Consider the following 27,872-nt stretch of genomic DNA (forward strand, 5'->3'; position numbering starts at 1 on the left):
AGCAACAGTTTACCCATGATTGTCCATTATCTGGCCGAGAACACACTGTGAGCATTTATAAATGATTTATTTGAACTTGTATAATCATTTTGCAATAGGTGTCATACGCTTTTTTGTGCATTTAGGTTGTGTATGTCAACTCGTTTCTATAAATAGAAGTTTCTGAATTCACTGTGTATAATTCACATTGGTACATGTGTGTAGTTTAATATATGTGATTTCCTTACTATTAATTCAGTATTACAATTATGTGTTTGCATAACATTCAGATGGTTGTTAAGTCAAATAGTTGGCAATTGTTAGTATATAGGTCCCTGGTTTTATGTACATGTTTGTTTGTTTGTATCTTGCAGCTTTTCACCATATTCTTCAATAAACTTGGAAACTGAGTTTGATTTTGTGGTTAGCTGCATCGCAGCGACAACGAATTTGACATATAGATGTCTTGGAAAAGGAAATTCTGACATTGGGGCTCTAAGCGTTTTCAAACACATTGTCATTTGATGAAAGTGTTCTACATTTTCAAAAATAGAAATCTATAGAATATGTCTTTACACACATAGGTAAGAAAGTTTTCATTCCGAGACATACCATGTATGCGTTAAAAAAATTCATAAGTAAATGTCAAAATACTCGCGTAGAAAATGTGAACCTTACCGTCAACAAGCGCAGTGAAACACGCCATTTCGAGATTTTTACCGACGAAAGCTCGGTAAAAGTAATGAATAAGGTACACTCAATTTTGTATCTATTTTGTGACTTTCTTTATTAAAAGGAACAGTTCTCTAAGGTGTAACGTGCAATTACTACATAATCCAATTCCTTAAAGCAGTTTCAATTTGCAACCGAATATAAGAAATTTTATTTCGTATTCCGATCCCGATCGAAAGTTGTTGATTGGGAATGACGTGTTTTAATTTAATATACATGTAACATCAAGTATTTTTTTTTTTTTTTACATCACATTAAAAAAAACCAAACATACACAACGTTGTAGAGTTATTTTTGTAAATTTTCTATATTAATACAATGTATATCAAAATTCAAATTGAATTATCTCCCTTAGACAGTGGTAAATAGATATGGTCATAAGAAAGATGATGACATACAAACAGACAAACTGACATGACTCCAAAATCTATAGGTGTCTTCCTCTTATTGTAAAGTATTTCTGTACAAAATTTGAAAAATGTACGATAAAAACTATTTTAGTTATCGTGTCACAAAGAAAGTGTTGACGGACAGACGGACAATGTGATTACTATAGGGCTTCCCGCATTTCATGCGGGACCCTAATTAAATGGACCCAATAACAAAACCTTTAAATCCCATTATGTTAATTAAATAGACCCAATACCAAAACCTTTAAAAATTCCATTTCCTACAATATTGATTCCAAATGCTAAACCATTGCATTCGATCAACATGGTAACATGAAATAAGAGAATGTTGAAGGGATTCATGGTATAAATAACTCTAACTTAGATCTGATGGACAAACAAGTCAACTGCTGTATGCTGTATAGCATCACCTGACTATCGGTCATCTCTGAGAGAACACTCATTCACTTTTGAGCCTCTTACACAATAAATCAAAAGTTGTGTCTGGACATTGCAATCCTGATTCTCCACACAACATTACCATGCTTGGATTTCAATTTGACTATTCGAAGATTTAAAAGATTAAAATCTATTTATCGACTCAAATGGCCTTGAGGACAAGAATTTGAAAAAATTATATATAATCTACAATGGGAAGTGTTTATCTAAAATATTCCATTTCTAACGAGGCTAATCTTATTGGAATAAGCCATTCACCAATTGAATAAACACGTAAAGTTTGGCTGAAACAAAAGCTTTTATCAGGAATGATCATTTGCGCTTATTGGTAAGTGTTAATCTTTACCACTAAAGTAAGCAAGGGCCTTCAATTTCTTCTGTGTTATAAATCAGGTGAATGAAACGAAACTTTGATTTTATTTACCGGTATATGGTATCACATTCTAGTGCTAAAACTATCACAAAAGTAAATCAAATCATCAGTGTTCTTACCTCCGTAACCAGTGTATCTAAGATTTTACAATATTTAAATCAGAGTTCTTACCTCCGTAACCAGTGTATCTAAGATATTACAATATTTAAATCAGAGTTCTTACCTCCGTAACCAGTGTATCTAAGATTTTACAATATTTAAATCAGAGTTCTTACCTCCGTAACCAGTGTATCTAAGATATTACAATATTTAAATCAGAGTTCTTACCTCCGTAACCAGTGTATCTAAGATTTTACAATATTTAAATCAGAGTTCTTACCTCCGTAACCAGTGTATCTAAGATATTACAATATTTAAATCAGAGTTCTTATCTCCGTAACCAGTGTATCTATGATTTTACAATATTTAAATCAGAGTTCTTACCTCCGTAACCAGTGTATCTAAGATTTTACAATATTTAAATCAGAGTTCTTACCTCCGTAACCAGTGTATCTATGATTTTACAATATTTAAATCAGAGTTCTTACCTCCGTAACCAGTGTATCTAAGATTTTACAATATTTAAATCAGAGTTCTTACCACTGTAACCAGTGTATCTAAGATTTTACAATATTTAAATCAGAGTTCTTACCTCCGTAACCAGTGTATCTAAGATTTTACAATATTTTAATCAGAGTTCTTATCTCCGTAACCAGTGTATCTATGATTTTACAATATTTAAATCAGAGTTCTTACCTCCGTAACCAGTGTATCTAAGATTTTACAATATCTAAATCAGAGTTTTAACTATTATTGTAAATCATTCAGTGCAGCATCAATGTTTATTTCATTAATATGTTTTACTCTACTCAGATATAAAATGTAAAAGCAGAAGTATTAAAATTTTACTTTGATAATCTATCGTATTAAAACTTTTACCACAGCAAACCAAAGTATGTAGTAAAGTGAATCAAAGGATATAAATTTTTATTAAAGTAAACTATTAAAGTTGCTATAATATTTCTAGGGTAAAACCAAAATCTCCAATTTATTATTATAGAATGTACAGGACGTTTGATTAAATGATGCTTTAAAGGGCCATAAACAGCCAAATTCCTATAAGCAATACAAAATTGAGTGTTGGGCAAACACGGACCCCTGGATATACCAGAGGTGGGATCAGGTGCCTAGAAGGAGTAAGCATCCCCTGTCGACCGATCACACCCGCCGTGAGCCCTATATCTTGATGATTCTTAATAAAAATGTATTTTAGAACTTTGTATATGCCACCTTAATTTTTACATGTTCTTGGTTTTTACATCAAGGGGAGATCACCCTGCCATTGTTTTTTTACTATTGTGTGTAAATGTGTTACCCGGTGATCCCCGAATTTTTTATGTGCTTTAACATGTTTTTATACTTATACATTCTTATGTAATATAGTTCTAGGGAGATCCCACTGTCTGTCATAGCATTTTCTCAATAAGTCGGATTATGTTTGTCGGGGATCTCCCTATTACATGTAGTAATGTAATTGATTTGTAGTAGTTTATTAAGTTCGTAATTAATAAATGACATTTTTTCATTCAAACTGATGTAGTTATTTTCAAAGGTAAAAAATTAACAAAGCTACAGGTTTAAGATGGAATTGGAAATAATACGTTTTGGAGTTATATGCAATATTGGGAAATCAAAAAATAAATGGAGGACATAAATGTATTTTGTTTGTTAAAGCATTTTTTGTATTCCATCCTGATCAAATAAGAATCGTTTCGATGTTCGTCTGGGATTAAATTAAGTTGTTCGGCATCACTAAAACAAGGATAGTTTCGAATAAGTTATATCTTTCAAAATTTTTACAGATATTCATATAAAATTTTCACAAATATTCATTTAAAATTTTCATGAAATCATTTATGTTTACCCTTTCCTAGGTAAAGGTTTAACAAAAGGGTGTGTAATTTAATTGAGATATAGAATAGTACAAGAAAGCGCTTTCAACAAACATGCAGAAGTCGCGTTTTGTATTACGCCCAGGGATATATTGGTTATACACCAGAACAGCAGGGGCCATATTGATTTACAAGCATCCTCATATAGCATAGATTCAAGTTGTTCAAATTATAGCCCCGGTGGTATGGTGGGTTCACAACATGTAAGGAAAAAACTTTTTCTTTGGAGAAACAGTGTCATGTTTATAGTCATTAATACATGTATGTAATTATAAGCATCCACAGATTATACAAATTCATGTTTGTTCAAACCATGGCCCCGGAGGGTACGGTGGGGCCTCAATAGGGGAACAAAGTTTTACATGGTAATATATGGGGAAATCGTCTCATCAAGCATCGTCAGGTAGTGCAGATTCTAAGATAAGACAACAATAGGGGATCCAATTTTTACGTTTTAATATATGATGAAATAAATCTGCATCATTGATAATTGTTCTCATGCAAAATTGACATTTTATACAGTCGGTGAAATGAAATAAATTATCTGCGGCTGTTCTTTGAAGCTTGCGGCAAGATGTTTCTTGCGAATAATGATTCACATGGTTAAAACAATGTTTACCTGTATTTTTTCAAACGATCTCGACATCATTGCGATCAGCATGTTTAGCAGAACAATAACAGTGGATATGTTGTAGGCTCCAAAGATCCAGTAACCGACATTCTGCGTGAAGTAATGATTGAACGAACCAAGTTCAACTACTGTTGGTTCACCCAATGAAAACAGCGACCAGAAAACAGTGTGAAATGTCGTGGGACTGTAAAGACAAGAAAATATAGATATTGTCAAAATTTCAGGTAATCAGGTTTTATTACTTTAGGTTTCACAGAGAGACAATTTCATTAATACTACAGTGCTTTAACGAATACAGGTGTGAGCTTTAGTAACATTTTATCATCATTTATTAAAATGAATGTCTACAAGGAAGTGAAGAAAGTATTTGTGCATGTTAAATCACACTTACTTATCTAGATAACTAATAGAGAAAGCAGAATTGCAAGGAGACGTGAATATGTCCAGTTATGTTGTGATATCACGGTGAGCATGCTCGCTTTGTCCTCCACATGGACATGTTTTTATATTTAGACTGGTATTCAACGTTTCCATACGACGAACCAAATTTAGTCATTTATTCAAATATGTATTACGCAATTCAAGCAAGCAGCACGTATAAGTTTCAAGTTAGTTAGAATTAAGATTCCAGGTTTCTTCATACCATAAGAACATGCTGCATAGTGAACAGTAGAATGAGTATTTGATATGAATGACAATATGAAAATGTGTTTGCGTTCATTGATTTGGCTTCTATACTATATAAAGTGCAGTCACAAATATTCAAACGTCAAACAATATCATAGAGAAAAGATTCCAAACCAAATCTAGACTATTAGCCAGACACTTTCGTCTAACAAAATACACGAACACCGTGTTTGAATCGATATACACTTCTGAGGGTTGTACAACACTGATACACGGCAGTGAAGAGTTCAGAAGTAAAGAAGGTACTGAATGTGATTAGCTGAAGGCAGAGATCATGAGATAAATACTATATGTAGGCAATCAGTGTATTAGGCTAAATACTCTATGTCTTATATAATTAATGCATGGACTGAATTCTCTGTGATCAAATTTCTACCTGATTTAGTGAAGAAAACAATCGAAGAGAGTCAATGACTATCACTCAGAGTCATTGATCAATATATTTTCACGGAAGGTCATATACAATCAGCTCCTTAAGAATAGAAGGAGAGCACACCAATTACATCTTAACACAAATGTGATATGAAAATACTGGGTTGTATTGTATTTTTAGAGAAAATTGCAGTACTATCATGATTTAGTGGTTTGTGTTGTATTTCAAAGATGGAAAATATTTAGTTTCTATCACATAAAACTAACCCTTTTTTGCATTGATTGTATTAACAAAATTTATTCAACAATTCTAAATCCGTGAACTATTTGAAATCCGTTATATTGTATGGTGCTGAACAATGCAACGTAATTAACTAATGTTTTATTGTACATGCCTTTGAAATATCTTTAACTTTATATCTTGCATTGTAAATAAAACATATGTACTTACAAGCCAAATGCCTTTTCTGCCGACGTTGTAATGTTGTTTGGGACAAATTCAATGTATCTTCTAGTTTCTTTGGGGTAATACCAGTATAGATTGTGTAAACCAACCAGAAATGCGATGAAGACAACCAAGAATATAACTGCAAACTTGAGAATGTCCTAAGGGGAAAACAGACACAAATGAACAAAGCATAATATCTGTAAGTATGCAATCTATTTGAGAATTTCCTAAACAGTATATGATATCATTTCAAAGTAATGATGACTTTCTATCGAGGAAATTTATATTTTCTTATAACATTTTCCTCTTTTTGTTTTTTATCCCTCTCTCTCTGTGTATGCGTATGTACATGTATGTGGAATTCCTTCTAATATACTAATGCTGTATATACCCCAATCATTCTTGTTAAGGATATCTGCATAGGTCCAAAGAGTTCATAAGCGTGTAATACGTGTGTCACGCGGCAAAAGCTGATGACGTTCGCCATTGCAAACAGGCCATCTGCTACATTATGTGGATCAAGGGAGTCCCAGTAAAGCCGGTCTGCAATGATAAAATAAAACGAAATATTTTGATTGATACATACTATATTTGTATTTTAACAAAACAAATTAGACTTCAAACTAAATTTATGGAGTTAATAATCTAGGTCGTTCTATACATTTACCAAACTCTCCTAGGTGGTTGTATATATTTACCTAACAACCTCATGTTCTGACAAGATAATTTTGATGCAAAGCATAAAATCGGCCGCCAAAATTTTAAATATTGTAAACTAGTTCCAAAGAAACATATGGAAATTGTAATATGAAGTACATGTATTGTATTTAAAATTAGAAAGAAAATCATGAAACAATTCAATTTGAATACTCATTTTAAAACATTAATATATGCAAGAGCACTTGAGAGTTTTCAAAAAAAAGTATCAGGTTTCAGTATTAGATAAGTTTGCATGTATGCAAATCATTTTAAATTCAGCAGGTGCGCCGCAAAAGATCTTTATAAAAGATCCTAGACACAGGGAGTCGACAGTCTTATCAAACATGACTGGATCAAGTTTAAAATATCCAAATTAAACAGCAGAATGTTTACTTGAAAATTCTATTACTTTTATTAAACACGGGACGTTACCGGGGCGAACTGGGGATCTAAAAGCGGTTAATAAACCTCTTGTCTCTCAGATTGTTTCAACGCCCCTCTGAACCAGCCCATGCTTAAGACAGCTAAATTGATTATGAAATGTTGTAGTACCATCATGATGGGATGCAAAACATGAATATTATTAGATTTTGAGTTTCAATACTGCAGAAACCAAACATGCTACCGGTAAGAAAATGTGCTTGATGTGTCATATAATTTATAAATATACTGCAACGGCAAGATATACTCCTGGATCTAGATCACGTGATGATGGCGATGGTATTTGCTGGTCTGGCTGTACTGTACATGTCTACAACTCTGATTTGTACCTTGCAGATTTTAAACAAGGCAACGATTTGCCGAAATATACATATATAAATGTTTGCAGTTGTAGCATATTCAAACCAAAATAACTTCTATTTTTATCAATTTTATCTAATTGATATATGGAAACTCATAATGTGTTGCTTCTATATTGTATACATGTCATTCCGGGATGTACTAGTTGTAAGAACTTCGTATAAAATCGTGAATGCATGATTTTGTTTAATAATGAATACAAATCATATTCTTTACAGTTATCAAAACTTTTAACTTTCATATATGATATCGCGGATCGATAAGAAATTACATGTATTATACCTAAATTTTCACTTTCTAACACAACCAGAAATACATGTAGATAGACCGTTCCTGCGACCGATAACGAAATATCATTCCTTTATAAGTCGTCAATGTAAACATTGGGTAAACCCAGACAAAAAGAGCTATCCTTGAGACTATGACTAGTAAGAATTAAAAACAAAAGGCCTTATGAAGCATTGCTCACCTGAGTCACCTGGCTTGCTTTTGTTCAGCTGTTGTGATTTTTCAAGATATTTTGCTAAATCTTTCTTTCCATGAAAAATTTGGACCACATTTTGTGCTCACAACCTATCCCCAAAGAATCACGACATAACTGAACGTAAATTCATACAACATGGGATGTTTCAATACCAGATTGACACAAATGCCATTGCTGCTCTGGAGATGAAGATCTTTTTAAAAAAAAAAAGAAGATATTCCTGATGTTAAATTTGATCAACACTAAATAATTTGAATTACACAAACTAGAATCCATAAAATTTGCATTTTTATATGAAGTTATGCGGCACTGCTACTCTTCAACAGAATGTTGTTTTCATCATTTCCTATATCTTTCATATTCTATAGTGGTCCCACCCTACCCCCGGGTCCCCTGATGTGAACAAACTTTAATTTGAATTACCTGAAGATGATTGCATATTAATAACGGCCCTGCTGTTGTTGAAGTGAATATTTTAACTATGTTTCCCTTTAAATTCTAATATAAAACGTTGGCCATCCTATTGCAGCCGCAACACACCCCGAGGGTCGTAATTTGAATCTCCATTACCCGTGGTTGCTTGCCTTATGATATGACTAATTATGGTGCTGCTGTTCTTAGATGATTTTCCTTTTCATCCATATATAACTTCCATTCATATGTCGATTCGATATATCCCTGTGAGCTTGAAATAAAAGACACCACAGAGTCGTCCACTTCATACTTAGATATTTTATTGAAAGTAGACATTAACGGCAAACTGACAACTCAACTGTATGACAAACGGGATGATTTCAGCTTCTCCATCGTCAACTTCCCATATTTATGTAGCAATATTCCATTATCACCTGCATATGGTGTTTATATCTCTCAACTGATTCGATACGCAAGAACTTCTGCGTATGGTCAGTTTTTAAATCGAAGCAAGCTACTGACAAGCAAGTTGATGGTACAGGGGTTTCAACAGTCTCTATTAAAGTCGGCATTTCGCAAATTCTATGGTCGTTACAACGAAGTAGTTCGTCAATACAACCTATCATCGGGTCAAATGCTGTCTGACGTGTTTCATACCGATTGTTAGACCGTTCTTGGCACACTGATTTTGACTACAGATAACTCCGTTTATCTGATCAGGATATAGAGCTCACGGCGGATGTGACCGGTAGACAGGGAATGCTTACTCCTCCTAGGCACCTGATCCCACCTCTGGTGTATCCAAGGGTCTGTGTTTACCCAACTATTTTGTATTGCTTATATGAGTTCTGAGATTGATCACTGTTCGTTATCTTTACCTTTCATGTAAAACTTTAATCCTTTTTTGTAGTCCTACCCTAACCCAGGGGACCATGATTTGAACAAACATGAATCTACGCTAATGTCAGGAAGCTTTCGTGTAAATTCGATATTTCTGGCACAGTGGTTCATTAGAGAAATAATTAATTACTCCACCCTATTTTTGCCTTTTCTTGATTACCTCCCCTTTGAAGGAAGCATGGTCCTTCATTTAAGACTGGAAACCTTTACCCAAGTATGATTTGTACCAAATTTGATTAAAATTGGCGCTGTGGTTCTAGAAATACAAGATGAAAATGTAAAAGATAAAGGACATACACAGACGACAGATAAAAGCTCTCTTGAGATTTCAGCTTAGGTGAGCAAAAAACATAGCACAAAATGTTGCAAAACTCAAATAAGCGATAATGCAATCCGAGAAAACTGCATGCAATTGTCCTCGAGAAAGAAAGGTATTGTTTGAAATGTAAAATCACAACAAGAGATGATGTTTTCTCATTGATTCGTTACCATTATTACATAAATCCTTTTCAAACTTGTCACTGCTTTACATGAATCGTTCTCAATTTTGGAGTCCATGTTAGTGATGCAATGATAAAAATGAATTCGCAACATCCGAAGGTAAAGCTTTCGCTATTTTGTATACCACTCACAAGAACCTATTAAATAAGGCAAGTTTTCTCCATCTCATTTCTATACGATACATATGTTTCAGTCCAAAATCGATAGGGATCGTGTTCAGATTTTGATTGTAAGCATCGCCAGGCTCGGATTAAAGACATTTGCCCCAAAGCATGGAAAATACAATGTATAGGCGCAGACAGACAACAATGGTAAAACCAGCATACTCTCAATCAGTGGAAGATATGATACATTGATATTAAGGTACTCTGTAAATAAGGTTATTCTTGCCTGCAATTATCCAGTATAATTGCTTGCCAGCGTCCTGTTGGCCATAAAGTAGCCATTGCCAAGATGTGGTATTCTCGAAGTAGGTAAGAGCCATTCTAGTCTAAAATAAATAAAGCTTGCCATATGAAAATTCTATATCAAGGTTTGAAGACATGAAACAAGCGAACCATTGGTATCTAAACCTGTTTTAGCAGTGCTTGATGAAGGGATTGCTATTTTCATTAGCAAACCTAGAACATTAAATATACATCAGTGGCGGATTTACAGGGGGCGCAGCCGGCGCGCGCCCCTAAAATTTTCAAAAAAGGTAAAATCTTGTTTCGGAAAATGTTCTAAACGATAAAAGAAGCAATAATTTCTTCAACGTCCGGAAAAGTAAATGACAAAATCTTTTGATTTCTTGAATTACTTTATTGGGAGAACTTTAAAATCTTTTGATTTCTTGAATTACTTTATTGGGAGAACTTAATTTTTTCAAAAAAAACCCCTTAAAATTTGGGTCATTTTATTAATTTCACCTTATTAAAATGATAGAAAATAGTACAAATGACTAAATAGGAGAAATATTTCAAGCCCCATAAAATCTGTAAAATCCAGGAGCTTCTAGGGGCTTCGCCCCCTGGACCCCCTGCCTCATAAAGTGGCGCCCCCCGTAACCGCAATTCCTGGATCCGCCCCTGTACATGTACATGACTATTGTTGGTTGGTTGATTGTACGACTTTTTGTTAGTTGGCGACATTTCACTTTATTAAGCTGTGTGAATCGATTGTTAAGTTTCACTTGACGTCTCTGCGGTGGTTTGCAACAACCCTACTCTCTAGCGGGAGACTTACATGTACATTTAATATGGTTAAATTTATTAAGAATATGTTTTAAGCAAGCATAATATCAAAAACAATTTTTCGATGAAAAGTATATTCCAAAATACAGAACAAAATGTACTTACTTTCATGATGCTGAGATATTTCAGGGTGAAAGAAGTAATATACAACGTTAAAACAGCGACGTCCATATAGTTGTACAAGGAATCAAAATAGCTTGTAAATCCATCACTATAAACCTGTTTTGTTTCTTGCAATAACATCCCTGTAAAGATAGAAGCCATTATATCACTAAACAATTCAAAAGTAGGTTAAAGATTTTCAAAAGTAGGTCAAACACATTTTGGTACTAAAAGAAAGGTCTTGTCAAAAACGATACACATAAGAAATCCTAATCACTTCTAACTCATAAAGTTATGGCCTAAGTTAATTTGGCTCAACAGTAGGTCAAACTCCAAGCTCAAGGTCATGAAGTAATAAAATTTGTTACCTAAAAGGGTCTAGTCAAAAGGAATACACATGTGGAATATGAAAACCCTATCACTAACCATTCAACAATAAAGGCCTAGGTTGAAGTTTTTCAAAAGTAGTTTAATTCCAAGATGAAGGCCACAATGTCATATGAATTGTTATCAAAGGAGTTACAAGAAAATACACATGTGATAAGTGAAAGCCCTATCATCATCCATTCAAAAGTTATATATGGGCAGGGGCAAACAGACAGGCCAAAACTATATGTTCCCGAATCTCCCATTACGGGGGCATAAAAACTTCATTGACCCGATGGTGAAGGGTCAAATATAAGTAACGTATGGTACCAGTAGTACGATTAACATATGAAACTTATCAAACACACATGAACAAAACTGTCCTTTTCAAATGCTATTTCACTGGTACAGTGCCCATATTGCTGTTACCGTTAATGTGCTGTTACCGTTAATGTTACAAGTGCCTTGGGACACCCCCCTTATTTTGTGGACAAAAAAGTTTAACAGTTATTCAATTTTAACGATTCTTTGAGTCAAAATTATATGAAAGGTGGATACTTACATGTAAATACATCATTCAAAATTATCCACAACATTGTATCCTTTAATTCTAAGATAAATAAGACGACACATTGATATATATTTACGATATTTTCGTCAGATACAAGTATCACTTAAGAATTTTTAAAAAGTACATGTATATACAGTTTTGTTTTGTTTAAGACGTAACCAATTTGAAAGTGAAAAAGAAGTGCCAGCAAATGCTCAGAATCCAGGATTTTGCACCATTTACCCAATAGCTTCTGGGGGATTAGAGGCTGGGGGAGTAACCTTTAAATCAGCTTTTTCTTTATTTCAATGCGAAATTAGATCTGAGTATGGCGATTAGAATGACTAGAACTTTGAAAACAAGCAGCAAATAAACTTAACATTTTCATTTATAAAACTATCTCAAGATTTCCCCTATGATGTTATGTGCACAAGCAAAGGGTGTAAATGGGGTAGAGGTGGAGGTTGTGAAAAGTACCTAAAAGATCAAGTGCTAGACAAAATTCCTGGATCCGCCTATGCCAAGTGATTATCATTGATACGTACAATCAAACATTAGAAGTGATAAATTCTTAATTTCATGCGCTTTTTATATAACCGATTCGATACACAAGAGCATGTTCTGCGTATGATTAATTTTTTAATCGAGCCTGGTTACTGACACACAATTTGATGTTACATGGGTTTCAACAGTCTCATTCAAAATCAGCATTTCGCAAATTCTATGGCCGTTATAATGATCTAGTTTGTCAATACAACAGATCATTGGGTCAAATGCTGTCTGACATGTTTCATACAGATTATTTGGCCGTTCTTGGCACACTTTACCTGGTCAAGAATAGCGCTCATGGCGGGTGTAACAGGTCGACAGGGGATGCTTACTCCTCCGTAGCACCTGATCCCACCTCTGGTATATCCAGGGGGCGTGTTTGCCCAACTCTTAATTTTGCATTCCTTTTAGGAATTAAGATTTAACACTTGTTCGTTATCTTCACCTTTCATATATCTATATTTATTTTAGCAAAAAAACCATTGATCTTCTTTCAGTGTATTTTCATTACCAAAAATCCATAGAGATAACAGTATTGTGATGACATCCGGACTGTAGATGCGAATTGCAAAATCCTCTGGCAAAGGTTGATTGCTTTGGTTTTTGTACCACAGATACTTTTCGTGTGTAGGGAGAAAAAACGAGAGCTTGTTTGTCTCCGATATTCCCTCCGCTAACGTGGAAATCAAAATAAGCGTCAGGAACATTAGGAAGGATAGTGTATGGCCGATGAACCGGATACACGGAATCTCCATCCATTTTGTAAACTGTGGAAAAGTATTTTATTGATGTTAAATATATTCTAATGTCAATTACAACTTGATCCCGAGTTACACACTGAACGTAACATTGATCTGAAACCAGAAGCTACTCGAAAACTACATTTTCACAGATTATTCAAAATTTTACTTATCTCTTTGCCAGTGTGGTACACTAGTTGCTGTTGTTTCATCAAATTTCGTGGGTATGAACTTTTATGTAACTCTCAAAATAATGATTTCAATCATTTGCAATATACTGGAAAGCTTCTTCACGGTCTTTCCATATTAGCAAACGTTCACTACATTTAACACTTGATTTCGTGGTCTGGTACACCCAAGAAAACAGCAGAACAAGAGTACCGTAAACGACACACAATAGGTCCTTCACAAGCTCATGTAAAGAGTTTTACTCAAGGACTTTGTTTTCTATAACTTTGATTAGCAATCATGACAAAAATGTCACTGCTTGTAGAACTGTACTTGGGTAGTATCAACCATCATCAAGTTATACCATACTTTCCTGCATTGATAAAACTTTGTAAAAATATTTTCCAAAAAACGTTCAACAACTGTAATTTTTCAAATATCCAAGAAAATTAGAAAATTGTTGGGAATCAAAATACAAAGACACAAAGGTAAAGTCCTTCCCTTATGCATATCTTCAATAGCCATACAAAAACACTCTGAAAAATAAGAATGTCCTCACTTGAAAACTATGGGAGAATCTAGACGGAGAAACCATGGACTCTTTATGTAATAATTCTTCAAAACTGACTAAGTCCAACAACCTGTACTTTTCACAGGATTAAATGGGCAAAGCATGTATCCCCATATAACATTAAGTTTCAAATAAAGTGGGGAAAACTCCTGCAAGAGAAGTCAAAATGCAGCAAAATTGCAACATGATCTAGAGTAACTCACAAAAAGATACACAGCAAATTTCACATTTATGTATGACAGAGAAATGAAAGCCTCGAACAGACAAACGAACATGCATCGCTGTACCATAATACATCACGTCTGATGACAGAAGTATTAAAATGATGAAACCACAGGGTTTTTCTCGGTGCAATTATATTTCTGTAGGGCAATACACGAAGATGTCACATTAAACACTATAAATGCATTTTTATAACGAAATATTACCTTTGCGGTAGGAGCGACCCAGTACAGCAGTGACATAAATGGAAACGTTAAGGCTATTCCCAACACAATGAATATCCGTATCAACCAGTGGGACCGTTCGATAATCCGGAAGTCGTCGTACCAAATACTAACAAGTTTCTGCTGACAACTCGAGTGAGCTACAAACTTTAGAAAGAAAAGTAAAAGATGCTTCATAAATTAAATGTTTTGAAAACTTTTCCTTGAAGATTTACACACCAAATTCGATTTATGTTCCAGCAGCACTCGAACAAAAGCATTTATAAAATAGCATTGTAATATCCATGACCTTTTTAAACACTACCAAATAAATTTCATCCCTTATACATCGTAGGATATTACTATTGTATATTATACAATTTGTAGCTTCGTTTGATCTTAGTTTTAACAGATAGTCATCATTCTGTAATGAGACTCACTTTCTTCTCGTTACACTGGATGGCCAGGTGAAGTCGTGCAAGAAGATCGTAAGACTCGTCGTGTGGATCCCGACGCTTTTTATTTATAAGTTTTTCTAGTTCATCATGACCTCTGACCTTATCAAGTAGTTTCACGACGTAGTCACTTAACTGGTCTGCAAGTGCCAAATACTCTGTCTGCAAGTAAGAAGAAAAACTTGTAAAGTGTTTTTTTAATCAACCACATCCCTTGTCCTTTTTCTACCAAATTATTGAGCTCATAATTGCGACTGTTTTCGAGAATATATAGAATTAATATTCTAACATAAATACCTTAAAACTTTTCTCAATAGTTGAAACATATCGCAGTTCTTTAGCCAATTCGAAAGCCGTTAACACGGGATCTTCGCTTGTCAACGATATGTAAGTACAACTGGCCAATCCTTTGTAAGCGTTTAAGCGAGTTTTTGCCAAGCGGAGCTCATCAAATTCTAGTTTGTTGCTGCATTCTTGACAGTTACAGTAATAATGGTGAGGCTTTTTAATCTTCTCCCCACGCAGCAGAAGAAGCTGCACAATTTCGATCTGGTTTCTCTCTGCTGCCAGTATGATCGGCGTTATGTCAGAAGAGAATGGCGAGTCCTCCTTAGTTTGGTTGAAGAAGTGGTCTGTCTCTCCAATTCTTTTGTTCTTTGGCTTTATCTCTATGTATTTCGGATGCTTGAGGATAGATTCCGCAATGTGTTCATGGCCTTTACTGATTGCGTGGAGTAGAGCTTCGTGGATGTTGGATATATTTGAATGTCCTAAAAGCAGCTCAACCACCTGTAAAATCAAACCCGGGAGTGGAGCTTTTAAAACATTTAAAGAAAAAATATATATATCAAAATAATTTTATTGGTTTCTTTAAAAGTTTGATATTGATTTATTTTCACTAAATGTGCGCATTTAACATTGGTTCAATAAATCTTTACTACATGCAGTGACTCGTGTGATGTAGTGTGCCTCTCTATCTGCGAATATAACTCGTCCATATGCATAGCATGCAAGTTAGAATAATGATGATCGTTTTAAAGTGATCATGAAAATTTTCTTATTCATGAATACACAATAAATTGAAAAATCCATATCTCTGTTTTATATTACTCGTTTTACAATTAACAAATCTTTCTGTAATGGAATTGAGGTTATATGTCACACTGGACGCTTTCTATCATGTCTGTTACATGTATGTATAAAAAAAGGTGAAGGTGTGATGCGGCTCACACAAAAGTCCCTTGCAACATATTCATGCGCACTAAGTTCAGCACCCAAAAATCAGTAAAATGGTAGTTCAACAACCTGAAAAAAATGTGATAAAATGTAGACTATGGTCTATGAAAACATAGATGCAGCAATCACAAGCTTCATTCCACTGCTACACAGTTCACAATGACTTGGTTTTGTAATAAAGAACATTACCAAATCTGGACTTAGTGAAGATCACGCAAACCTTTACTGATAACATCTAAATAAATTTGAAAATATTTACATCCAGACACGGAAAATGGAATTTTGTGTCTTTTTGTAATAATCGATACATGTAACTATGTATTTTACCTTTTTTGTTTTAGAAAACGTATAGAGTGCATGTGTTTCCCCATGTATGATATATTATGTCTTCACTTTAATGAATTCGCAGAATTTAAGTAATAATTTCAAAATGAAGTGTTTCCAAATATTCCTTTATGAAATATTTAAATGTAGGTACGAAAGCTGATTGGTATCACGGGCCTTATAATTACGAGAAAGATCTCGCAATTACAAGATTATTCTTCTCGTTTACCATGAAAATATCCTGTTACAAGAGATCTTTTTCAAGAAAAATTTCGTAATGACGAGTCAATTATCTCGAATTTACGAGTCATCTTGAAATTACTCGAGAAATGTCTCGAAATTACGAAGTAATTATCTTATTATTACGAGAAAAGATCGTTAAATAACAATATAACTATCTCGAAATTACGAAGTAATTATCTGATTATTACGAGAAAAGATCGTTAAATAACAATATAACTATCTCGATATTACGAAGTAATTATCTGATTATTACGAGAAAAGATCGTTAAATAACAATATAACTACCGGTATCTCTAAATTACCAGACAAATATCCAATTTACGAGATAATCATCTTGCTATTAATTTGAATTAAAAAATCTTGCTATTACTAGAAAAATATCTCGTAAGTATAATGTATATCAGGATAGGGTATCAAACTAAGCAATTAACTGACAAACTGTTATCATATACAGACTGATGTCAATTGTTGATTTTTATCATAGATCGGCGAGAGCCATCGTCGAAAACCCACGGCTTCGTTCCTCTCTCCATCACCCGTGCGTCCATTCATTCCTACTCGCTCGTTCTCATGAATAATTAATGAGGCAATTTGATTGGGTGCTCATCGTATACCCTGAGCGAATTTGTCCAATCAACAAGACGCTTTCATCCCAATTTCGGTATACAATTATTGTGATAGCAAAGTTAAATTGATGCTACCTTTCAAAACAGAAGAGTTCCGTTACTATAGCGATTACTTTGATTGGATGATATTTTAAAATATTTATTTATGAAAACGAGCGAGTAGGAATGAATGGACCCACGGGTGATGGAGAGAGGAACGAAGCGTAATCCGAGTTTCCGACGATGGGCGAGAACAGGCTTAGTGAAAATATTATTTGTATTTGAGATGACAAGACACTATACCATTACCATTATGGCATAAAAAGGCATATCATACCATCAGAATCTGGAAAATGATTACACCAATAAACAATGTAATAATATAAGCTGGAAAGTGAATATATACTTTTTGGTACATGTACATATATTACATTTATTGTACTTTCCTACAATTATGACTCAGGAACACCTCCTCCTCATCCTTATTGTAGTTTTACTCGGGTGCATAATGTAAAAACGTTACGTTTTTTTAATCAAGCAATTTTCATAAATGGTGTTTTTGGCACAATATTGTCCCTAGTGTATATATTGTAATTCGTGGGACTGGCAGACATACATACCACATCTATCATAACATGCCCTCCAGATCTGAAAACAAGACACATGTGTTTTGTTTGTATCTTGTTTCACGACCCATTCGAGAATTTTTTACAGATATAGAAACGTCACCAGCTTTCGGGTGTTACTTATGAAGCAAGTATTGTATACAGGAATATATTCGCCCCCGTTTTATTTTTGCTCTTGATGTCAGTGGACGAATTTAAGACTGGGCGAAATTGTTTTCCCCCCTCTTATCTCTATTTTAACACAGCTGTGTCTGGGCGAATTTAAAACGGGAAGAAACCGTCAGCAAGTGCAGGAAGGGGCGAAAATAACCCTGTATACAGTATTTGAAATTAAAACACAATCTACATGTACTTGCATATATTGTAAAAGTTTTATAAAAGTATACATGTACATGTCGGTGTGGAAGCTGGTCTGTTGACTACTGGGGGAAATACATATAGTACTCGATCCCACCCCTTTCTCCTGCATACATAAAATGTATATACATCCTGGTTATCTTTCATTTAATTGCATACACTTGGGTTGAATCACTTTCCTCAGAATGAAATTTAACAACGACAAGAATTTTGGAAAAATATTCTCCAGAGACTAATTGCCTTAAAATGTGTTTTATTATGACAAGAAAGTTATACAGATGGTGAAAGAATTTAATCTTTACAAGATATGGGTCCTTTTAAAGTCAAGAAACATGTTAAAATTATATAACATAATTCTCTGTAGAAATAAGAGAGATCAAAATTTTTTAATTTGCCCGATACATGTCAGCTTGATTCATTTGATAGATAATTGTCCATCGGATGAAACCGTAAAGACCGAGGTCTCGCGTCACATCAGGCGTGGCACGATAAAGATCCCTCCCTGCTCAATGGCTATAGGCCTTTCCGAAAACGTGAGTTATCTCTCTTTGTATTCTTACATTTAGTGTGAATATGACAACTTCCGGGTAGTAACACAGTCAGACTGCGCATATATTATATGTATAGTTATATAAGTATGGGCGCTGTTCAAAATCGAGAACAGTTGAAATAATTTGTACGAGAGAGTAAGAAAATGTTAATGGAAAAAAAAAAGAATTTCTTGATCGAGTCGGGTGTGATTTTCGGGGGTAGGGGGGATTTTAAAAATTAAATTGGAAATCACCCAGACATTCATTTGTTTACATATGTCTCCAATAACGACTGACATAATTATTTTGTAGGCAATTTTAATTTTTATTATAGATATTTAAAACGTCGAGTGCCTGTGGTGCAAAGATCTTGCATAACACCCCCCCCCCCCTCTTTTCAAAATAAAAAAAATCAATTAAATTAGGAAATCAACGCTCTCATTGTTTTATCAGGGCTAAAATTATTCCACCACCACCAATCGACTCTTTCAAAAATAAACCAGACTGCAATCATTGGGTAACTTTCTCCAAAGTACCTGGACGTGCAAATCATTTTGTACACTGCAGCATGAAGCTAGGATTGTTAATATCAACTGATATGTTTAAAATGCAGTAAAATAGGTAACTAAATAATATTTTTCATTAATTTTGTTCAATATTGCTAGACTGATATGGATTATTTTCCATAGACCTGTGTGATCCCGAGGGGGGGGGGGTGTATTCTCAAATGTACTCTCTGGGGGGGGGGGGGGTAGGTAAATTTACCACCACCACCCCCAATAGAATGCTTTTGACGTCTCTGTATCTTCCCTCTTTTATTCGTTTTAGCCCCCTTGAAATCTACTTGATTATGTATAGGCACATATCGTGTCATAACAGAAATTGCAATGACAGATTTAAACACCCCCTTTCGCCACAAATTTACAAAATAATTTGAGTAAAAGTCCAAATATTTTACTCAAAATGGCTGTATTTACAGGTAGGCCTACATACTCTTGCCGACTATAAATTCAGGGCGTTCAATTATACGTTATTTAATTTTCAAAGCATTGCATGTGTAAATGTCAGTTTAAAGATGGGTTGTGACGACGAATTTCTTTACGGTTATACTTGTATTTGAAACTGTATAAAATTTGTGGGCAGACAGCTGGAAATCTGTCAGTGGCCTCTGTTTCATATACAAGTACAGCCTGGGTTAAATTTTACTCACCAATCGAAGGAGATGGACATTTTCAGAATCTAGAGATGTCAGTCCGACATACCTAGACGTACATCGTGGCAGAACTTTCATCGCTGAATGTACTACATTGATATTGAACTTCTGATATTTAATTATAAATCAAACTGTATTAAAACACGGGCTAAAGATCCTGAGAATATGTAAGGAATATATGATATATACCAGGCGCGTAGCTGCCTATACGCAAGTACGCAACTGCGTACGTGTCATTTGAGAGAGAGAGAGAGAGAGAGAGAGAGAGAGAGAGAGAGAGAGAGAGAGAGAGAGAGAGAGAGAGATTTGCCGTTAAAATATTTGTGCCTAAAAAATAACTGCATTATATTGTTTATGATTTGATCAACATCATTGTGTCCATTCAATCTTTAAAGTCCTTATAGAATTTCAAATCATTAACACCATGTCGAATATCACTTTTAAAAATCTACGTCATATATGTACATGTAGTAGACGGATTATGATTTTCTTTGTAATCAGTAACATTATATACCGGTCGAAAACAACGAAAAAAAATTCGTAAAACGAATATAAAGTCAGTCCAAGTACATACGGTGAGCTGGCATAATAAAACAGTTTAGAAAATAATTTTGTGAATTCTTTTGGGTTTGGAAATTGACAAGAAAAAATTCAGGAGCTTCCGGTGGCTTCGCCCACTGGGGCCTCACGGCGGCCCCAGACCCCTTGCAATACTTCGCGTACACTTCATTTTCTTTCTGGCTACGCGCCTGTATACATGTACTAATTTCAGTTATAAAACACGTGAAATCCTGGAAAATGGGGGAGGGGTGTAGTTAGAATAATCTAACTGTGTCTCGGTCTCGGGACAGGCCTGTCGTAGGAAATTACATCAGTACATCCTATCAGGGAGGGGGGTGTCCTCCTCAACTTATACAACATTAATTTTCTATTATTTTTACATGCAAAGTTGGTTATTTTCACGTGTATGAAGTAAACCTATGCATTGAGATTTTTTATTAACGTTAACATATTTCTTGGCGTGATTACTGTAAAATTATACAGCAATATATTCGTAGCCTTCTGCACTGTTGATAATGACGCTTCTCGAATATACTACCCGGAAGTCTTAACCTACTGTTACGCAAGCGCACTATGTTCCGGATCAAGGAAAGATAACTCATGTTTTCGGATTGGCCTATAAGCACCGACCATAGGCCTAGATTTTGCAGCCCTTCACCGGCAATGGTGAGGTCTCCAAATGAGTGAAAAATTCTCGAGAGGGACGTTAAACAATATACAATCTATCAATGTATCAGTAATATGTTGTACGGTGTGACTGTTGAGACGAGCGAAGCCCATTAACATCTTGCAACACGACTTTTATCCGCCTCTCAATTAACGCGGGAAATATAACGTGCTTGGTGTAAACAGTTACAAATTGTGACGTCATATTAGCTACAATGTTTTTTTTTCTTCTCTCAAACCAAGCAAAAACAAAACGTTTAAAGCTATGAGAAAGCTTGTCTGGAATTTAAAAACGTTAATTGTACTTTCTAAACAATCTAATTATTTTAATTACGGGATTGTCAATGAAGTATACCGCAGTGACGGCGACATTTTTCCGGAGGCATTATGGGTAGTCCCCATCATTTTTCAGCTGATGAAGAGCAAACCACGTGACTCAATTGCGTAATCATTGGAGCGAGCTCGTCGCGTCGCTTCGCGACGCGAGCTTCGCTCGCTATTACTCTATGAGTGTTACGGAATCCTTAACATCATTGCTGAATACACTTTTATAAAAACAATTTAATGCTACCGCGTTGGTATAACCAAACAAAAATAAATCTCGCTAAGACCATAAGTCTCCATGAGTGAAAAATTCTAGAGTGAGACGTTAAGCAAGATACAACCAATCAATCAATCGACCATAAGCCACATGCATACGCACTGCACATGTATACACTGTAGATGGTGATGTCTCAGTATGAATGAAACATTCTCGAAGGGACGTAAAGCAAATAAACAAACAAACAGGAACGCTAAATCTAAAGTCAACTCTTATCATATACAATCACGGGTCTTTTGTATACGACATTGGAAACGGCGGCCCTCTGTCGCGGCAGAATCTTCACTGGAGTGTCCTTGAGCGTTAAGCATAAATCTGAAGTGGTAACGTCACCTACACCCGGTGACGTCTCACTATGAGTGACAAATTATCATGGAACGTCAAACAGACAGACAGACGCAGGTGTAATTCATCTATAATATCTGGCTCCATATGGGTGTCGAAATTTCAAATTGATGTATCGATAAGATGTTGATATTTATAAATCAATATATTTCGTGTTCAGGTTTTATCATACACATGCAATATGATACAATGTCACAAGAGTGTATTGATGTGCTTTTCACAAGCCAAGGGTATACCTGGTACTAAATCTAATTTTCGATTATTAGTCTCAAAATAGATACAGGCCTATGATCATCAATCTTGGAAACATCATAAAATCTACATTTTAGGTTCATATACTGAAACAAAACTGCATTTACTTTTCTTTCAACACGGTACTGAACTTGTGCAAAAGCTAAATCTCAATATCAAGAATGAATTGTTCAGATGAGTTTCCTGCAATATGATAATCTTTAGTAATTTACAATTGAATATCTATACGTTCATACTAACCATCTGAGAACGGCTAATTCAAATATAAGCAAAGACGTCACTCCTGTATGTTACCACAATATTATCAATCCAAAACTTAAAATATCCGAACTTTAGGAAATGCTTGCAAGCATATACTTATATCAATTGCTACACATAATGAATGACAATGCTATGCAGAAAATACAGCATACTATATTGTTATACCCCTATAAAACAGTTCCTATATAACTCCTTACAAAAATAAGTCCAACATTTCGACTGTTCTGGCGACTGTTGGACCGGGAACTGTTAAAATCGACTGTTATAAATGACTGTTGACCGATGACGTCATATGGCGCTAACTCGAGTTATTTTTTCGTGCCGTTTGGATAAAGAGAAATGACGGGTGACCATTTTGCGACAGCAACGGAAGATGAAATTCAATTAAATTTTCAAAGTAGGGACAGCAAGAACATTAAAAAATAGGCATAATACCGTTATCTGCACCGCATATCTTTAATATACAGTTTATTCCGTAATTTAGGTTCAGGTTCATCCACCACCACCCCCCACCAGCACCCAGGGGGTTGTTTTAATTTATACTTCTTTTAATTGTGCCATATGTAAATCTTTGAAAATTTGCTTATTCCTATAGTAATTTAACGGAATAAACGAAAATTAAAGAGCAAATAACTCTTCCTAAAGGAAAAATAAATCTTACATTTTATCGCGGTGCAGATAACGGTATTATGCCAAAAAATATCTCTTCTTCATCATTTTCTAGAATCAATTGTATATTAAGATGAAGTTTACTTATTTTTATTTTATTCGTGTTAAAGCGGTTATACGCAAGTCACATGATTCTTGGACTGCTGATTTGTTTACGTAATGGTGAGGTTCACTGATTTGACTGATGATGAAATATGGAATTTATAAGATGAAAAGCAGAACAGATTCACGAAAAATATAATTATCAATTAGGGTATTGGGTATGTTTTCTTTTATACTAGTGGAATCGGTGATAAATGTACGCAATCACACTGTCGATCCGTTGAAAGTCAACAAACCATGTGCACCTAGTAAAAACTACCTAAAAACTGAAGGTGTATAACAAAACAGTTATTAACTGGGTCCTCGGACAACAGCTGTTTTGTTTGACCCTCGAACGGATCGGTTGCCCTCAGCCTACGGCTTCGGGCAACAGACCCGTTCTTGGGTCAAACAAAACAGCTGTTGTCCTCGAACCCAGTCAATAACTGTATACTATTTTCAAGCATGTAACTAGATGATACCACTCAAGTCATATGTAATATTGTTTAGAAATGAAAATTGTGTGCAATACTAAAACTGAGGACCTATTCTAACCCGGATCCCCACGGGAATCCATATGAGTGAAAAATTCTCGAGATGGACGTTAAACAAAATAAAATCAATCTATAAGCTGCAAAATCTCTTGACCAGTAAAACATTCAACACAGGGAAACTATTTTACTCTGAAATCTCCCCTGATTGAAAGCAGCCTAATTGACACGAACAAAGTGTGTGAAGTCTGTATAATTGAATAACAATGTTTACTGTAGGGGTACGGGTGGAGTTTAAATTATTATTTTGTTCCGTGTATTTATCGGAATAAAGAGAATACATTTTCGATAAGCACAATCTGATCTGTTTGTGTATAGCCCCGGGTAAATAGATAGCAGCAGCTGTGCGTTTTCTAGGACAAATGTGTTTCATATGTAATGTAAAACTTATACGGTACCAATTTTGATGTACCAGATGTGCATTTCAACAAATAATGTCTCTTCAGTGATGCTCAACCGAAATTTTTGAAATCCGAAATAACAATAAACTTGTCAGAGCTATTATAGGGACAAACAAAGTGCCAAAAAGTGGATTCAAATTCGTCTAAGGATAAGAGTTATGCATGAGGGAGATACATGTAATCCTTAATTTTGAAATGAATTTCTAAATTTTATCACAGCAATTAAATATACATCCGTATTTTGAAGCTAGTAACGAAGTACTTAGCTACTGTAACAAAAACGCCCCAACCTCTGAACTGAGTTGGAAGCTCAAAAGCTGGAAAGAGATTTTTTTTCTGGCTTTCCAGAAAGACGTCTTATGAGAAGCCTCTGACTATTTTAGTGAAGCTATTATCTCTGGTAAAGCAGCCGACGTCTTGTGAAGACATATGCTGGACCACAAGTCCACATTTGATCAAACCTTCCATGAGGGGGGCACAGAGCAGGTCATTTCACTCGTTCTTCAGTGGAGCGGACATCAAATCTCGACTGACGTTTGGCGCATCAGAAACAGATAAAGCAATTGCTCAGCTGCTTCAGTATAGCTACTACGCAAGGTAGAAAGAAAGTGAAACTCACATATATTCCAAAGACAGGAAAACCCTGTTCCTTGTTTACTTTTCTATGATCAACAACCATAATGTCCATCAAAGAAAATTATAATATTGTTGAGAATCAAACGTTTTGCAATATGCACATCCTCAAGTTGTTTACACATTCCTAAGCTTGTCAACTGTGGGAGGTGATTGACGGACCATTCATGTACTCAATTTTGTGATATTTCTTCAAAAGTGACTTGGTTCAACAAGCTTTAATATTCTCAGAAATTGAAGAAAATCAAAATCCTTGCCACATGCACACCTTCAATGCCCATATAAATACTCTGTAAAATATGAGGGTCCTTTTAGAAAACTAAGAAGAATTAGACGGACAAATTATGTACCCTCGATATAACAATTTTAAACGAAGACACTCCAGTAAAGGATCGAAGAGTATCAAAATTACAACATGATCTAAAGAAGCTACACAACACGTTTCAGCTTAATGTATGACAGATAAATAAGAAGAAAAGAAAACCCTGAACGGACGGACGGACAGACATCGTTGTACCATAATAATAAGTCTAAAGGTGAGCGTATAAAAATATATGATTTGACATCAAGATCATTCAAATAGGACAAGTCTTTTGAATTTTATTGCAAAAACTCTGTATATTCAATGGCGACCATCTTGAAAAATTTCCACCATCTTAAATTTGTAGTGAAAGGGTTTTAATAAACGGACAATTTTCAAGATGTGTTCTTGTTTTTAAGAAATGAACGATTGTTACAGTAATATGCTCCCAGTACGGAAAGCATCTTTCCACTGATGATGATTGTATACCATAGTAAACGTTTTAAAAATCAAAGGAAGTCACAAATGATTATTCTCAGATTTTACGAATTTGTTTCTCCTTTATTCCTAGAACGGAGATCAAGAGAGATCTTAGGTTGTTATAAAATATAGCTTAATCTAAACTCTCCCAATTTTTTAGCATTTAAACGCGTTTCATTTCCGCATATCTTGGCATGGATGCAGCTCAAATTATTTTCATAAAACATACATGTACATGAGATTGTGATATAATAGAGTAATTTCAAACAATATGACCTTCGACATTCATCTTGACCTTGATATATAAATGATCCCTTACAGCACTTTAATCTTGGTATCAAAGTGCAATGATCACACACATACACACACACACACACTTCTAATCATTTAATGGATTCTGAGATCAAGACACGACATTAACAACAATAGGTGATTGGCAGTTCAAGAACATTTGCACATTATACCACATTAACATGAAATTGATGCTCACAATACTATAATGGATCATAATAAACTGAGTGAAATACTATACAAACTACGTGACAGAGTAAAATCAAATGTAAAGACGATACTCGCAATCCTCGTTGATATACATGTATACGTGATATAAATATTGTCATCAATTCTTCATATTTCGTGCATTTATATCATACTATGAAACTGAATTCCGCGCTTTTATATTTTACTTGCCGTTATTTTCTATCTAAATTCTCTTTTATATGATGACGGGGTCATTAGACCTGATTTAACCTGCAGCTCGAAGCTATCTTGATGCTTTATTCTCTTCAATATCCGCGGTGACTTCGGTTGAAGTATGGTGGCACCCTCTTTGTTTTGTTTTTCCATTGAAACAACCGTTGATCTACAGAGAATATAGAAATACCATATGAATTCTACAATCTCGATATAGTTTTTCAAGATACATGTAAATAAACTTGCGTGTTCTTTATTTTCTTCATATTACTGCTTTAACACTAGAATGAACTATTTGTTCGTATTCTGTGAAGTTTCTGGCCACAAAAATGAATATTCCAAAGAATAATAACAAACATATATTAACAGTGAACTTTTTAAACTCTGGGCAGGAAACTACTCGACTATACTCAAAATGTGGTTACCGTAACTTATCCACATACAAAATTAGATATATTTTATTATAAATCCCATTAAAAACATAGTGTAAAATTAGCGAATGGTACACGAATATGTCATGTAGCAGATTCTCATGTGATTTCTGAATATTTATCTTCCCTTCGCAACGGGTCCGCAATAATAGACGCACGCATATTTTAACCAATGCATGACGCTTACGGCAGCGAAGGTGCCAACGCCTAACGTATTTTCACTCTTAATGCCGGCCGCGGGTGTTTGGCGAAGAAAGAGTTACTACTCTCATGCTTGACAGGGGCTCTGAAAAATATAATAATAGATAATCGACCCCGGGCCTCTAGGTTGTGAATTATGCCGTAAATCTGAAGTTGTGTACAGTGTATACAGTAGATAAGTCAAACCAAATATAGTCACCGAGCGATATACATGTACAAATATAGTCACCGAGCGATATACATGTACATGTAGTTTAATCGATACTGTGTTCCTCAGGCACAGTGTACTAGAAGTGACCGAACTGAATAAGCATTTCTTAAGATAAGTCACTCCTACGATTGGGGTTCCTTAGATGAAGTCGCCGACGAAATACGCATGTAGATCAGTTGATGGAGCGTTGGCATGTTGTAAATCTCCTATTTATGGTAACCGAGCTTATAACGAAGTCTCCGGCAACCCCGTGTCTCAGCCTGGAAGTATTTACAACCATGTACATAACGGTTAGGTGGGAGGACAATTCAGCGAAATATCTGGTTTTCATGCGGATTGAATCCTCCACGATCGCTCAGTAGGTAGAAAGATCCCTTTGTGG

The 27,872-nt window shown here is 34.9% G+C and overlaps 1 protein-coding gene across 1 annotated transcript in view; it reads right to left on the minus strand.

The window, feature by feature from the left end:
* LOC130051451 (short transient receptor potential channel 7-like) overlaps positions 1 to 27,872 on the minus strand; it is a 37,671-nt gene that overhangs the window by 2,418 nt on the left and 7,381 nt on the right. Inside the window, exons 3-11 of the mRNA XM_056153390.1 lie at positions 15,316 to 15,807; positions 15,004 to 15,180; positions 14,567 to 14,731; positions 13,171 to 13,426; positions 11,198 to 11,337; positions 10,251 to 10,350; positions 6,453 to 6,604; positions 6,065 to 6,219; positions 4,543 to 4,738 (exon numbers count right to left, since the gene is read on the minus strand). Coding sequence (XP_056009365.1) covers positions 4,543 to 4,738; positions 6,065 to 6,219; positions 6,453 to 6,604; positions 10,251 to 10,350; positions 11,198 to 11,337; positions 13,171 to 13,426; positions 14,567 to 14,731; positions 15,004 to 15,180; positions 15,316 to 15,807 — 1,833 coding nt within the window. The remainder of the gene's footprint in view (positions 1 to 4,542; positions 4,739 to 6,064; positions 6,220 to 6,452; positions 6,605 to 10,250; positions 10,351 to 11,197; positions 11,338 to 13,170; positions 13,427 to 14,566; positions 14,732 to 15,003; positions 15,181 to 15,315; positions 15,808 to 27,872) is intronic.

This window comes from Ostrea edulis, chromosome 2 (genome assembly GCF_947568905.1).
Source record: "Ostrea edulis chromosome 2, xbOstEdul1.1, whole genome shotgun sequence".
Lineage (NCBI taxonomy): Eukaryota > Metazoa > Mollusca > Bivalvia > Ostreida > Ostreidae > Ostrea > Ostrea edulis.